Consider the following 16,643-nt stretch of genomic DNA (forward strand, 5'->3'; position numbering starts at 1 on the left):
ACGCAAGATAGTGTCCAACAATTATTCCGACTTTATAATAATGGTTTTTTGACATTTTACTCCACTAGCTACACTTAATAACCTCTAAAAAAAAAAAAAAACTACACTTAATAAATGCTAAAAATTTACCATTATAATATATATTTTTTAATTGGAGTTTAGCTGATTATTGATACAATTGATAACAAAAAGAAAAGGAGTCTAACAATTTTTCTTGTATTGAGTGGTGGAGTAACAAACAATGATTCAAAAAACTGCAACATTACAATACCGGTAGTAGAAGGCACAACTTCTTCAATCTTGTATATATCTTTGTCTCGCTTTCTAGTTTGTTGTATTTTAATTTTTAAGTGGCTGATGTATCATAACCTAATTGTGAGTATTTTGGTGCTGACTGTTTACCAATTTCTGTTTGTGAATGCACAAGATTATCTATGCCCGTGCCTACACTTATGAGCATCAGTATAACCTTCTCCTTGGTTTGGCTGCTAAAATGGCTGAAGAACCATTTAGACTTCTGGTGAGACGTTACTCATAGAGTGGTAGAGTTGCCTTCCGTTGCAATATCATGAGATGTGGAGAGTTGACTGAATATATTTTTTGCAGATTGTGGATTCTGTGATTGCTGTTTCGGGTTGACTTCACTGGAAGAGGAGAGCTTGCTGAGCGCCAGGTCTGTGAATCTGTCAAGAACATGCACTAACAGATTTTTAATCCCTTTTATGTCAGCTTTTACTGAAATAAAAAAGTTCCTTTGCAGCAAAAATTGGCACAGATGCTTTCTCGATTGATCAAGATAGCTGAAGAATTCAACGTTGCGGTTTATATGACAAATCAGGGTAGACTCACTCCCAAGTCCAACCTGATTATTGTTTTTGTTCATAGCTTTGGTTTTAAGCTGTGGCTTTTATTAAGACCAGATGCGTCTTGCTTTTCGTCATAGCTGATCCAGGAGGTGGTATGTTCATTACTGATCCAAAGAAGCCAGCAGGGGGGCATGTGCTAGCTCATGCAGCCACCATAAGGCTGATGTTCAGGAAGGGGAAAGGTGAACAGCGTGTTTGCAAAGTGTTTGACGCCCCAAACCTGCCAGAGGCTGAAGCAATATCCTTTATCACTTTACCCCCTTAAATAATTTATTCATTGAACTATAAATAATATTGACTTTGGTAAACTGAAACTGTGGGTTTCTAACATTATAATCTGCCTGCGGTTTTTAAATCAACTTGAAATTACGAAACCACTTATAGTGCATTTGAAGAAACAGTTACCACTATTGTCTGCATGTTTTATCTTGACAGAGTTACGTGTTCCAGATAACTCCAGGGGGCATTGCTGATGCAAAAGACTAAAGGCAGCTGCTTCTTACTTTTAAGGCTCTTCCACAACAGACAGACAGAATATTATTAGTAACCTTAACCATCCAGAGGTACAATTTGAGTACCATTTATATATGTTTCCTTTGTAGCAAGCAGCTAATATTTGGCAATTATAATGTAACTCAACGGTTCAAAATCTTAATGCCATTGACTTTCTGGGGTGAGCAGATTTTTCTTATTTAATATCAATTACATTAACAATTTTAAGTAGGGAGCATAGAATAACCTAAATGAAATGAAATCAGACAAAGGCAGTAAATTATCTTCACTTTAAGATGAATCAGTGCGCAAGTCAATATTATTACATGATATGTGCCAATAGAGTATGGTCTCAGTAATTGCTTGCAAGCAACTTGTAAATTCATCAAATCATATCTCGGTTCAGTAAACTAATATGATAAGTTTAGTCTCGGTAGAGCCACAAGTTACCATGCGATGGTAACAGATGCGTTAATATCATATGATAAGAACAGATAATCAAAACTTGAAAATTCAATCCAGCTATAACAAATATAAAAGTCTTAGTTCAAATAAATGGAGTTGCAATCAGATATTATTAGACCAGTTAGCAGCACTGCCAACCCTTGGCATGCCAGTTGATTCCTTCTTAGCCTCTGCATCCACTTTGAAAGTTGAACCACATACTTGTCCAGAACTGTCAACCCTTGGGACAGGCTTCAATTCATTAAGTGGATGCTCAAAACTGCTCAAACCTCCAGATGTTGTAAAGAAACATCCTGAAATGAAATCCGGTAAGATTCGTTACCTCTTGCATGAAACCGTTGTATTTACTATATAGACGGTCAAATTACAATACATCAAGAGCTTGAATGATATTCTAATTGCAAAGTAATACAAAGGTGGTTGAGAAACAAAACAAAATATCGTTTTTATCTATCTTAAAGGAAAGTGGTATTGAAGTTTCAAGATCTTTTAACTTGTCTTCCTCTTTCTTCCTCTTAATTCACTTTTAATGTACTTATGCTCATAACTTTTGAACGGGACATCTAAAAGGGAATGTTAAACAAAGGACACGAGGAGCTTGAATGAAATTCAAATTGCAAAGTAAACAATAATATAAAGGTTGTTTAGAAACAAAAGAAATTATCATTTGTTATTTATCTTAAAGGGAAGTAGTGTCAAAGTTTCCAAATCATTGAACTTGTCATTCCATTCTTCCTCTTAATTCACTTTTAATGTACACTCATAATTTTTGAACAGAACGTCTAAAAGGGGATGTTCAACAAAGGAACTTGTATAGTCAACAACTCTTGGTTATTACAATCTAAGTATTACCTTTTGGGAATGGTGCATAAGATTTCCCACAGCTCTTAGTTACAATATCTGTCTCATCTGAAAGAACAAGATTTCCATCAGCATCAGTTCCCCAGAAGAAGGGAACACTCCCATCAGCATCCTGTTACATAAAAGACCCCCATATGGATGCCAGGTTAGAGAAGCAAACAATTAGCAAATATGACAGCAAAAAAGATGGACATAGGATAACTCACCGCAGAAATAAATGCATTTTTAGAGCCACTGTCAAACAGAATAAATGCAAATTTTCCCTGAAAATCTCTCACGACCTGAGAAGCAGGATAGGGACCACGGTCTCTTAGAGTTCTGTACGCCTCTATGACAATGATCACTTCATTTGCAGTTTTGTTCAATCCATATTGTTGCTTAAGATTAGCAACATTCTCAAGGTGGCCTTGAAACAAGCAGAAAATGTCATCCACAACCGCAAACAGCCTAGCAACATAAGAAAAAAAACATAAATAATAGTTTCTCATGAAAAAGGATCTAAATGTCTTTCACTAGATCGATTGGTAAGGATCTAACTTGATTCAAGATTTTCAAATATCATGATTTTGGCAAATAAAGTATTTTACAATAACAGATCAAAAAGAGAAATTTCAGCTTAACATTAGAGAAGAAAGATTAGGCAAATATTGTGCTAAGGTCTAACCAAAAACATAATTGGTAACCCCATGATATTTTTTTTCTTTATCTCATTAAAACTACAATAATATCATATTATCTGACCATAAGGATACATATTAAAGTTGTGGAATCAGTTTCTTGTCTATGATAGACCCACAATGGGCAAAAACTTTCCCTGCACTCTACTTTAGTAAGAGCTTTATAGCACCAAGTTAACTTTTGTTTACAATAACATGATGAAACAGAAAAAGGTCAATGCCATAATAGAAAGATTAAAAATGATACTGAAAAAAATCTTGGATTATCTGCTACTACAAGGGGAGGAAGGATCAAAAGAGGGGTGAGAATATACCAACAAAAAAGTATAGTTTTAGATCTGTGAAAGAACAAAAGTATTATTTATAAATTATAACACACCCAAAGAACCTAAGGAATTTTATGTATATATAGTATCATGGATTACTTTTTACACAAAAACTAAACCACTTATGTCCCTGTCATCAAATTCTCAATCCAAACAACTACGTGCCAATGATTTTCCAAATATTAAATAACTTAATAACACATTACTTACAAAAAAATACTCCTAATATGTTATTGTTTGATTTGAGAACGACAAGACAAGAACTTGTCCTTAACAAGATGTCAATCAAACAGTATAAACTAATACTATAGAAGGATCAACTATACACCCTTAACCCACAAGACAAACAAAGTGATTAAAACTTAAACCTAATATAAAAACCTAGATCAAGGTTTAACTAAAGTTTATCATCATAAAAATGGGATTTTTTATTATTTAATAATCCAAAATAATGAAAAATATGAAAGAAAAAAAGGGATAGTGAACCTTGGGAGGAGAAAGTTCTGATGATTAAGAGAATAGGCCAAGACACCAGAAGAACCAAGGTTAACGGTGACAGAGCCAGGGAACTCAGATGAGAAGTGTTGAGCGAGAAACCCGTCTTTCAAAGCTGAAACAGAGTTTGACTGAGGGCTTTGGAGACCCTCTGGGCTCTTTGCAACAGATTTGTCGAAAACAGCTAGCATTTTGTGAGGATCGTTGAAAGAGAGAAAGGTAGTGTGATGAAGAAGAAGAAGGAGATGATTGTTTTGGGCAGAGAATGCGGTTTATGTTGAGATCGGTAATATAAGGTTCTGGAGTTTATGGAAATGGAATAGAATCTCAATTACCCATTATACCCCGTATTTTTTGGGATTTTTTCCCCAAATTTTATGCTTCATATTATATGTTTCCTTTTATATGGTCATGTTCTTGTAAAAAGATTCTTATTTTTTTTGTTGAAAAACATATTATACGAGTATAAATTATGAGCTTAGTTCAGTTGGTAGAGACAATGCATATTATATACAAAGTCGATTCTAACCCCGACCACCAAAAAAAAGAAATGTATAAATTATGAACGGACGATTTTTTTTGTCTCCCATTACCTTTATTTAACTCTAGTAGATTTTGTTCCCGTTTTAATTTTTAGGTCATTTTCAATGAGGTGGCTTATTCATTCTTTTTTTTTTAAAAAAAAAAAGGGGCCTGCTGGGGCATGAACCCAAGTCAGGGAAGCTAAAAATAACAAAGGAAGCCGCTAGACCATGGCAGCGTTCCTAAGTGGCTTATTCATTCATGATATGACAAAGTTTATTAAGCATATAAAATATCCATGTTAACAAAATGAGTTAAATATGTTTTTAGTCCCTATAAATATGTCAACTTTTCGTTTTAGTCCCTCTGAAATTTTCCTTCGACTTTTATTTACTATAAAATTTTCAATCACTACTTTTGTTCCCTATTTTTAATTTAATTTTTGTATTTTTTAATGAAATTGTGCAGAAATGTGTAAAATATTCTAAAAAAAATTCCTAAAAAAAACTAGAATTTTTTAACAAAACACAAATTAAATATGAATTTTTAACCTTAAAAAATATAAAAATTCCTATTAAATTCATGTTTTGTTAAAAAATTCTGAATTTTTTTTGGAGTGATTCTTATAATATTTTGAATTTTCCTGAAAAATTTTATTAAATAATATGAATTCTACATATGAGTTTACTTTAAAAGAGGGACCAAAAGTGAAGATTGAAAATTTTATAGGGACTAAAAGTTGAAGGAAAATTTTAGAGGGACTAAAACGAAAAATTGACATATTTATAAGGACCAAAAACATATTTAACCCTAACAAAATTATGAGATGACCTATTTATTTATAATGTTGCAACGTTTATTTAGCACATCAAATATTCATGTTAGCAAAAATATGACTAAAAAATGTTGACACATCATAAATGAATAGACCATGTCATAAAAAAAAATCGTCTAAAAAAAAGACGAGGGCCAAAAATCCAATAAAAATTAAATAGGGAGGTTTGGAGGGTTATGTATAGTGCATAAAACGTGAAAAAATTAAACGGACACAGGAAAAATTAAATGACATAATTCAACATTCTAAAACAACATAATAAGATAAGATTAAATGACATAATTCAACCTTGTAAAACAACATAATAAGATAAGTGATGATGAAAGGGGAGGTGTTCCAAGAAAGGAAACAATCATTTTTTTTTGTTGGTGGTGGCCAGGGGTTGAATCCCCGACCTTGCATATACTCCCTCCGTTTCAAAATACACGTCCAATTTTTGCAATGTGCACTATTCACTTGACTTACTTTGACCATACTTTTTAACTAATGTATAAATACAAATATTAGCATGTAAGATGTTGTTTGATTTGTCTAGACAAATATTTTTAAAATATTAAATTTTTATAATTTTTTACTTTAGATAATTAAAGATATTAACGGTCAAAATTGTGCATTGGCATATGTGAAGTGGTTGACTTGGACATGTATTTTGAAACGGAGGGAGTATTATGCATTGTCCCGTCAACTGAGCTAAGCTCACGAGGACAAAAAAAAAAAATCATTACCCCAACCTCCTTCATCATTAGGTGTTTAATAATTTTGTGTAATAAACTTGAATGTTAATGTAATTGTACTATAAAAAGATAAGATTTATTAATAAAATGAGAATTTGATTCATTTTATCATTTTAAATTATGTCTTCTTGATATTATACACCATTGTTGTTTTGTAAATTTAGACAATACAAAATTTTAGATTTTATTATCTAAATTGTGTTCAAATTTTAGAATTCAAACAAAATATATTTTGAAACAACAAAAATAATGTGCGTGAGAAACACATTAGATAAAAGAAGTAGCAGTCAAGGAGACCCACGTCTCAAAAATCATCAGGAGACCCTCGTTGCTTATCCAATTTCTCATATGGGGCAAAGCGAAGAAGGTATGTATGGTGGTGTTTGCTTACATGCTTACCAACTTTATCCAATAAATTCGCCCACATACAACCACGAAGAATGGGGATGGCAATGAGTACTCTATGGGTAGGGTACTACAATGCCCTTCCCCATACCCGCGTTGGTAAAAAATACATGTACCCAAGCTCATACCCTTGTGGGCAATAACTTTAGTGCCCTTCCCCATACCCTATGGGCACCTTAGAGCCCATAGCCGCACCCATTACCCGCACTTTAAGCATGAAAAGACTAAAAATATAGAAATTAAAATAAAATTATGGTTCAAAATTTTTCATATCAACTCATAAAATAGCAGGAATCGTAGTATTTAACAAAATAAAAAACATCTAAAACATCCTTCAAAAATTGCATACCAGCAGGAGGGATCAATTATTGTATTAAGTGGTTTTTAGGTTTAGGCTTAGACTTAAAATAGTTAAATTAATTAATTAATTATACACCAAAATTATAGAAATTATGTATCACATTATATAAATATGTATATGTGGGTTGCGCGGCTGGGTAGTATAGTACCCTTACCCGTACCCATACCCATTTAAATTTGCGGGTAATACCCGTACCCAAGCCCGGACCCATGAAAGCGGGGTTTTACCCTACCCATTGCGGGTACCCATCGGGCATGGGTCTAATTGCCATCCCTAACAAAGAACATGAATATTATAAAGGATGTCTGATTCTATGTTTTCAAATGATTTTGATTTCAATAACAATTTCTCTCTCCTCTCTTTTATTCAAACTAATATTTATTTTGGGTGTATTTTTATATAGCATAATGCTAGATACAGCGAAACTTGATTTCGTGAGTGCTTCCCGAATGAGCTGGCAGTTTGTTAGCCCTTTGATGTTATATAATTGATTGACTAATACTGCATCAAAATAATATAACAACCGCGACCCCGTTTTTTGTGGCCATTAACAATTTTTATTGGCTAGACACTATTTCGGGAATACTTCGTGGCAAATTCTCTCTAGATATATAGCACTCCTCTTTTATATAATGTGTCTACACAATGTCAATTTTTTTTATGTTCAAATATCACTATCCACTTAAATATCCCATCCCAAGTACGGGATATAGCACACCCATACTTGCTAGAAAGGATTCTCACCTATAAAGCTTAAATGATTTTAAAAAAAAAATTAGTATACATTAATTTCTTCTTTGTGTGTTTTTTAGCATTACCGATTGAAAGTGTTCAAATTCTGTAAGTAGACCTCAAATGGTAAAAAAACTTCAAAATAGTATTTGATATATTGAGGTGAGAGTTTAAATATATTTAATGTGTGTGAATTTGTTGCTATCACTGAATTCTTTAAAACAAAACCTAAAGAACGTCCAATACCAAAAGATAATCCCAACTCATGTGAGTTTAGTTTAGATTTTGGTGGGGAAATAAATCTTAACCAATCAAATAAAATTGGTTTGAGTTGATATTATTTTTACAATATTTTCTCATGAAACTCCATCAAACCAAATTGATGAAGAATGAATTGATTTGGTTCGGTTCAATTCAATTGACATTTTTTAAATGAAAAATAATATATGATGATTGAAAAACATAAGATATTTTTAAGATCACACACTTATATGATGCGAAAGAAAATAAATAACCATAAAATATAATTGTTTGATTCAAAATTAGGTGGTCAATTTTGAATGACTTAAAATCCATATGTAAATTCATATGAATTTAACTAGATTAATTTAGACTCAAACATAGTAGAAAATGGAACCAATATACTTGGTTTAGATTTAATATTTAGGTTATTATGCCCCTAATTCCGAGTAAGGATCATCTTCATTTATTAAAATAAATTGAGTATGCAATTTGAAGATAGTTAAGAAAAAAAAAGATGGTAAATCCTACCATTCAGTTAATTCCTCTTTCCATTTATCCTCTCAATTCCTATAGTTTTTTAAATGTTTTTTTTTTAGGGAATATTTTCAAAACTATAGTAATTTAGTAAATGGAGATAATATTATGTGAAAAAATATTAAAAGTGTGAGACCTATTATTTTATATTTTTTTAAAAAAAAATCGTTTTCTTTTTAAATGGAAGAAATAGAGAGAATCGTGAGATCCTAACTCCCTAATCCCAACTTCAACTTACCTATTGCGCCGACATATAGCTAGTTAATCTTATTTACTAAAGCTTAACCCGTAAAGCTAACCCTAAACCTAATTTTTTCCCCCCATTTTTTCATCGACTTTTCTAAGCCATTGGATCTTGCGCATTTAGGCGCCATTCAATTTTAGCCATTGATCATATTATATTTATCTCTTCTATTTTCCGAAACAACTATTTCGTATTTATCTATTCTATTTTCCGAAACAACTATTTCATATTTATCTCTAATTATAATTTTGGTCATATCCGAAATTTGTTATCAATTCACTTAAATCCGAAATTTGTTTTCCTATAGTTTTGGCCATCCGAATCCTTATTTATTAATTAACCTAACAAATTTCCCTTTCAAAAAAAAAATAAAAATTAACCTAACAAATTTCATTCGTATCCTCCTTTTTTTTTTGAAACAAATATTTTCTACACTTTTACGATTGCAATTTAACATAACAAATTCCATCTAAAAAAATGCATCGCACAAATTTTATTCTTATCCTCGCCTTTTTTTTTATGAAGCAAATATTTTGGTTATATATACGAAGCCCTAAACCTGTTTATATACGAAGCCCTAAACCTGTTTCTCTCAATAAAAATCTTAATTACTAAAGCTTAACCCTTCAAGCTATTGTTGCCCTAATATTTTCCACCATTTTTCCCTCCACTTTTCTGAGCCATTGGATCTTGCACATTTAGGCGCCATTCAATTTTAGCCATTGATCATATTATATTTATCTCTTCTATTTTCCGAAACAACTATTTCGTATTTATCTCTTCTATTTTCCGAAATAACTATTTCATATTTATCTCTAATTATAATTTTGGTCATTTCCGAAATTTGTTATCAATTCACTTAAATCCAAAATTTGTTTTCCTATAGTTTTGGCCATCCGAATTAACCTAACAAATCTTATATAATAAAGCTTAACCCCTAAAGCTATTTCTAACCCTAATATTTTCCCCCCATTTCTCCCTCCACTTTTCTGAGCCATTGGATCTTGCACATTTAGGCGCCATTCAATTTTAGTCATTGATCATCTTACTTAGTTAATGCTAGCCGAATTTTGTTATCAAGTTTGCTATAATTTTGGCCATCTGAATCCTTATTTTTATTTTTATTTTTGAATTCCTATCCCCCTTTTTTTTATTCCTATCCTCCTTTTTTTACGAATCCTTATTTTTTTTTTTAATTCCTATCCTCCTTTTTTTTATTCCTATCCTCCTTTTGGCCAACCGAATCCTTATTATTTTTTTTTTAATTCCTATCCTCCTTTTTTTTTTATTCCTATCCTTCTTTTTTTTAAGCACATATTTTCTACACTTTTAAGTTTGCAATTATTTAACATAACAAATTCCATCTAAAAAAATTCATCGCACCAATTTTATTCCTATCCTCCTGCCTTTTTTTTTATGAAGCAAATATTTTCTACCCTAATCTATTTATCTATAAAAGTTAACCCGAAAGCTTATTTTAGCTCTAATTTTAACCTAAACCCTATTGCTCAAATTTACTGTTTTAACCCTAAAGCTTAATTCCGATTTGTTTAACCCTATTAACCCTATTTTTTTGCAAGCCAAAAATCGTATTGTTCCTAATCGTTTCCTACTATACAGATAAACATAAAAAAAATCACTCCTATTAACAAATTGTTCCTATCCACTCCTATCAACAAAATATTATTAACAATAAACACAACAAATCTGTTGCATATCCACTCTTATCTGTCGCTACAGTCCTTCTTAACAAATTCCACTCCCATTTATCTGTTGCATATCCACTCCTATTTTTTTGACAATACAGATCGCTCCAACCTTTGTTAACAAAATTAACAAAATTTTCTTGCATTAATTTCGGTCATTCCTGCCAACTACCCACTGATCCATTAAACATTTAATGTGGCCTTCCATATCTCTCCATGCAGCAAGTGAATTTGTATTCCACGAGAAGTCTCTCCAACTCCCCAATTCATTGTGTACACATGTCACCATGATTCAAATTCATTTTGTCTATGAGTCCGGTTTAAATAGTGGCGTGCACATACCTTTGTGGTACAGTTAATCTTAATGGATTTCCATACAATTTCTGTTCTAATCAATCTAATCATGAATATTTTGTCGTTGAGGTAATTTTCTCTCATCATTTTTATTCATGTGCAATTCCTTTTCTTTCGAGGATAGTTGGTTTATCTTGAATTGTTGACCTTTTTCTTAATGTGTATCTGAATGGCTAAAATGGATTATTGATTCATTCGAGGTACAAATTGTTTTCTTAATTTGCTTTGGAATAGTGAGTTTTAGGACTGTTCTTCATCGACAACATGGTTTGGGCTACAATTACATTGATGTTGTCCCTCCTCACTATTGCAGTTTCAAGTGTGTATTGTCTTTAATATTCATCCAAATTCCCTCCTCTACAAATTATGTAAGTTGAATCATCTTTCATTTTCATTTTTTATTTTGTTTTATGGGTTTGATTAGAAACAGTTTAATAATCTTTTTGGGGATTTTTACCAAAAATATTCTTCGACAATGATTGATAAGGAGGATAATACTTCAGAGCCTTTTGATGCAGAGACAAAAGGTTGGGTATGTTGTGTTATTTGAAGCCATCCGAATAGAGTGATCACTCATGACTCTGACATTGAGAAGGGCATGTATAACTCCATTTTGCATATTAGTTTTAGTCCTTTTTATTTTTGAAATAATATTAGCTTTAGTCCTTGATATCTAAGTTCTTTGTATATTCCACAACATTTTTTCCCCAATATAATGGAATTGGGGAGCCAAAAAACTATATGTAATAGCACTAATCCTCATTTGAAATATATGAATCTTTTTTTTTTTTTTTGCAAAAAAAGCTTAATTGTGTTTTATTGGATGAATATGAATCTTTTGTTGTTTTTTTTATGCATAAACTTTTGATCATAAAGATAAAATAGGGTGTTGATTAAGTGTTAGGGAATATGAGATGTGTACATGTATCATTGTGTTGTTGCTTCTTACAAGTTAAAGTTGTTTCTTTTTAACTGGTATTAATTTTTTTCTTTCACATTGACAGATTCATATTGTAGCATTTCAGAAAGAAAATGTAACCAAAAAGCTTTTCAGAAAGAGAAAAGAAATAGGATACTCATAGCATGATTCTCAATGGAAGAAAGATAGTAGCAATGACCAAAAAATAGAAAGTTTAAGTCACTCCACATTATTATTGTTGAGATTCTGAAATGGAAAATTCTATTGTTTAATGGTAGAAAATGGGAAATTCTTTGTATATATCTCTAAACTTAATACATATATTTAAACTTATATATAAATAATTATTCTTCTGGATTATATAATTGACTTTAAGCCTCAATGTGGAATCTCTAACAATCGGTTTAGTCATCATCCAAAAAAGTACATGGGTGCCATACCACCTATTGTAAACTGAAAAAAGGACATCACCAATTTTACTTCAAATTTTAGTTAATATCAGTAAAATATGTGGTTTTTTATAGTTAACGGGTCTTAATTATTAGTTATAGTTCTACTTATTTTGATTTTCGAGATCATGCTAATATGTGTGTTAATTTACCTTTTAAAAAAAATATTTTCCTAACTTTTGTTATCAAAAGGCAAACAAATAAGCTTAATAAATTACTCCATCCGGTTACATTTATAAGCAAAAAATCACTTTTTAGATTCATTTAATACTTAATGTATTTGGTCAATACATAGACCAAATTCATTATTTATTCAATGAACCTAAAAAGTGCATTTTTGCTTATAAATGTGACCGGAGGGAGTATGTTTTTGGATCTGCTAAAAGTAAATAGATGTTTTGGTAAGATTCAAATGTTATGAAGATTTTTATTTTTATTGCAACATTTATCTCTGTTAATTTCTTTTGTAATTTTTAATAGTGTCAACCTGTTTTGTAATTTTAAATTTTTGACATTTCACCATCAAATAATGGCCATAACCGATGAAATCGATTTTCAATTCATTTTATTTTTTAATTTTTTTATGACTTCTATTAAACTATATATGTTTACATTGTTGCGACTTATTCGTTTAACTTCTTCTTGGAAAGACCCGTGCGGTAGCACGGGTCAAGAGTCTAGTTAGTTATTAAATGTAGATGCATCAAAATTGATGCCAATTGCCTTACATTAGAGGCCTTTGTTTACGATAGTATAGAATTCTAGATGTTCACCCCAATAAAATATTAATTTATTTGGAAAGGGCGGTTCCTACTTCTCAATACTATTAAACGTTTTTCCTTCAAAAAATAAAATACTATTAAACGTTTTTTTATGGTGCCAATATTAAACATTTTTTTACATTGTTCATATCAACTGAGTTAAGCTCACGAGGACACTAATATTAAACGTTTAACAAAACTTCAAAGATTTTATCATTGGTAAAAAATATTAGTTAAATATGTTTTTGATACTTATAAATATGTCAACTTTTTCTTTCAGTCTCACTAAATTTTTTTTCGACTTTTGATCCTCAAAAAGTTTTCTATCTTCACTTTTGATCATTTCTTTTAAGTAAACTCATATATAGAATTCAGATTTTTGAATAAATTTTTACAGAAAAGTTTATAATATTATTTATTACTTTTAACAAAATATAAATTAAATAAAAAATATTTATATTTTGTGCGGTTAAAAATTCATATAGAAAATCCGGTAAAACATCCGTGAGAATGGTATAATTGAAGAAATTATTTATAATTTAGTTAATGATTAAAAACCATATATAATTCATTTGATCATTAACCAAATTATGAATAACCTCTTCAACGAAACCAATCTCGACACAATTATTATCAGAGTTAAAAATATTGTTGAAATTACTAATAAAGGTCTCCTCAATCTAGTTTTTTTTTTTTTAGTTGAAATTAACTAAATATAAAATTTGGATATCACATGGAATATACTCTCGTGATAATTTTTTAAATATATATAATATTTAATTAAATTCCAATATTTAAATGTTTAAGGTTAACAAATAAAAATGTATTGTTTAATGTTTTTTATAAAAAAGTTAAATTAACCGACTTAAATTGACACTGGAGAGAATCAAACCTAAGACCTCAAATATATTGTTTATTGTTACTAAAAGGAAAAAATGAAGTGCTACTATAATAATAAAAGAGTCGTGACACTCCTGTCAAAAATAAAATAAAATAAAAGAGTCTAGACATTTTTTAAGGAAAAAAGAGTCGTGACATCTTCCTTAAAAAAAAAAAAAAGTCGTGACATCTTAACATTTAAAAAAATGTTCTAATTGAAAGATGTACCTTTTGAAGGATCAATGCACCGCCATGTTATGCAATTTTAGAATCCCCGATTTAGTTAAAATTAAATAGTGGAAGAGGTGGATTAGGATTACACGTTGTAACAGCATATGGAAGTGAAGTGGAGTAGCTTGGCTTTGGTCATCCAGCCAATGTCTACACAACGGTGAAGATTATTTAGTATTTAATGAAAGTGTAATGTAAATCAATAGATCTCGAATCAATGGCTGAAATCAATTAATATAAGTAAACAGGGTATTTTTTTTTAGAGAGTGAATAGTTCAATTTTTTATTTTTTTTTACAAGAAACATATATTCATTCATCCGAGTGTGGCATCAAATCGAAGGCCACAACTGCATCAATACAAGAAGGTGTTTCTTCAATCCAAACATCATCGGAAGAAATAGAAATTGCATATTTTGCTAAATAGTGAGCAGCTTGATTAGCTTCTCTTCTAACATGCGAAAAACTAATGTTATTAAAATTGTGCTTGAGAGCCTCGATTACGTTTGCTGAATCAGATTCTGCTTCTAACTTTAGGAACAACAAATCTTTCGCAAAATTCAACCCCATAAGCATTGCCATACTTTCAGCTATGTCAGAGTCAAGAAGTGTCGGACGATACCAACAGGCTGCGGCCAAAACTACACCATCAGAATCTCTCACCACCGCGGACAAACCCCAGCTGCCAACGTCATTCGGACCAGCCGCATCAACATTTAATTTGTATGAGTCGGTTTGGGTGCCTCCACCTCACATGTGACCGAGGGATAGGAATTGGAATAGTATTTGCTTGGAAAATCAATTCTGCCGCATTGTTGTAATGTGTAACTTCTTGAATTGCTTTCTTGCAAATATCTAAAGCCATAGGCATCTTGATCCCTTCAAAGCACCTTTTATTCCTCACACGCCAAATTTCATAGCACAAAGAACAAACCATTTGAATAGTTCAATTGGTGTGAGGTTGAGTTAAAAGATATCGAGATTTTGGGTTCAAATTTGAACAAATAAGTAAATATTGTTTTACCAATTGACTATTATCATTTAAAAAAATATATTTGTCGTTTAAATTTTTTTTTTTTATTGCAATGGATCCAAACTCCATGCGTGCAAGTTAGAATTTTGACTAGATTAAGAAAATTTCTTTTCCTAGTCACCGCATCTCTCGTGCCATTCGATTTTACCATTTTACCCTCATTTAGATTATATAATTTGAAAAGATATTGAGATATTTTGGATTATAGTACAATCCAAATGTGGTTCCTTCGGTTGGTCCCTTCGAACTATACTAACCAAATATAGAAAATAAGGTTCTCGCTTCGTTGTTTTAGAGCTTCATTTGGGTGTGAACCGAAAACACTCATATGAGTTGCTCGACAAATGACGATATTCAACATTGTCTACTCTCCTTGTGTCTTCATGGTTAAGACGACTATTAATTTAGTCCAACTTATCCTTCAAGTTAGACAATGTAACATCAACAAGGATCCTAAACAGGTTGGGTTTCCACATGTTGTAATTCATTGCATCTAACTTGGGGTTCATACCTACTGAATAAGTGTTCATGGTTATGCGATGTAGTTTGCAAATGAACTAAACACGTCAATTCATAAAATGGTATGTGCGTTGAAGACCACATAAGTTGTCGGTGCAATGTGGACTACAGAAAAATCATGTATTTGACTAGTTGTGATTACATAATCTGAAATATGGTAAACCCTCAAATGCATAAGTTTTTATCCATTTTAGGTACATCTCATATTATATAATATGAACATGTCCAGACTATGGACGATGGAGTAACACTTGGTGACATTGGCCAACCACAATGTCACAAGTGGCTTTCTTCTTTATCTTTTATAAGGTTTTTTTGTTTTCTTGTACACTTGTGACATTGTGGTTGAACAATGTCACGCAAGTATTATCCTGGACGCTGGCGTTACCAATAAGGTTTGGGCGGTTGGTGGTATGGTTAGCAAATATTTGGTCAATTATCTGTTTTACACGTTCTATTTGAAGGGATTTATGAGGGGTTGTTCAAAATTTTAATCCTCTTAGCGGAACAAATCTCATTGAAATGGATCTTGATTAAATTATTAATCACAAATCGACACATACTTAAACACTTTAAAGATTCATGTGTTTACCTCTTGAAGCTTGTTTCTGATCACGAGCAAAGAAATGTAGCAATGCCTCTATGTAGTCCACACGAACATAATTTCTCCGATGACCACAAAGGTTCTATTCATAGAACCACTTGTGTGGTCAACAATTTAAACACTTATGTACATCATACCTTATGGTGCACCATAGTTCACTTAAACACACTGTACCTTACGGTGGACCGTGTTTCTCCATTTTCTTAAATTAAATAATAAGTCATACTTAATTATTTCATTACTAATAACTCCTACTTATTATTTTATAAATAAGTCTAATTATTTTATAAATAAGTCTTACTTATTTATTTATTTTATTTTTTATTTTTTTTTTATTTTTTTTGCCTAAGTGAGGTGCCACGTGTTATTTTTTTTATTTATTTTTGCCTTGGGGGGCC

The 16,643-nt window shown here is 31.3% G+C and overlaps 1 protein-coding gene across 1 annotated transcript; it reads right to left on the reverse strand.

The window, feature by feature from the left end:
- Window positions 1–1,622: 1,622 nt before the first annotated feature.
- LOC146958555 (stem-specific protein TSJT1-like) lies at window positions 1,623–4,439 on the reverse strand. The gene is made up of 4 exons (XM_085740076.1): window positions 4,174–4,439; window positions 2,891–3,131; window positions 2,676–2,796; window positions 1,623–2,116 (listed from the first exon to the last, which is right to left on the reverse strand). Exons 1-4 carry the CDS (start codon window positions 4,371–4,373, stop codon window positions 1,926–1,928), a joined length of 753 nt encoding a protein of 250 aa, XP_085596202.1. The 5' UTR covers window positions 4,374–4,439; the 3' UTR covers window positions 1,623–1,925.
- Window positions 4,440–16,643: the final 12,204 nt, after the last annotated feature.

This window comes from Medicago sativa, chromosome 1 (genome assembly GCF_051527215.1).
Source record: "Medicago sativa cultivar Bolivia chromosome 1, Bolivia_mono, whole genome shotgun sequence".
In the NCBI taxonomy this organism is placed as follows: domain Eukaryota; kingdom Viridiplantae; phylum Streptophyta; class Magnoliopsida; order Fabales; family Fabaceae; genus Medicago; species Medicago sativa.

Bases quoted from the DNA above. Each gene is read 5' to 3' on its own strand.
- LOC146958555 (XM_085740076.1), bottom strand. From the start codon at position 4,373: ATGCTAGCTGTTTTCGACAAATCTGTTGCAAAGAGCCCAGAGGGTCTC. The intron at 3,132-4,173 runs GTTCACTATCCC...TTATGTTGCTAG, and splicing joins CAGAACTTTCTCCTCCCAAG to GCTGTTTGCGGTTGTGGATG. The intron at 2,797-2,890 runs GTGAGTTATCCT...TTTATGTAACAG, and splicing joins AAAATGCATTTATTTCTGCG to GATGCTGATGGGAGTGTTCC.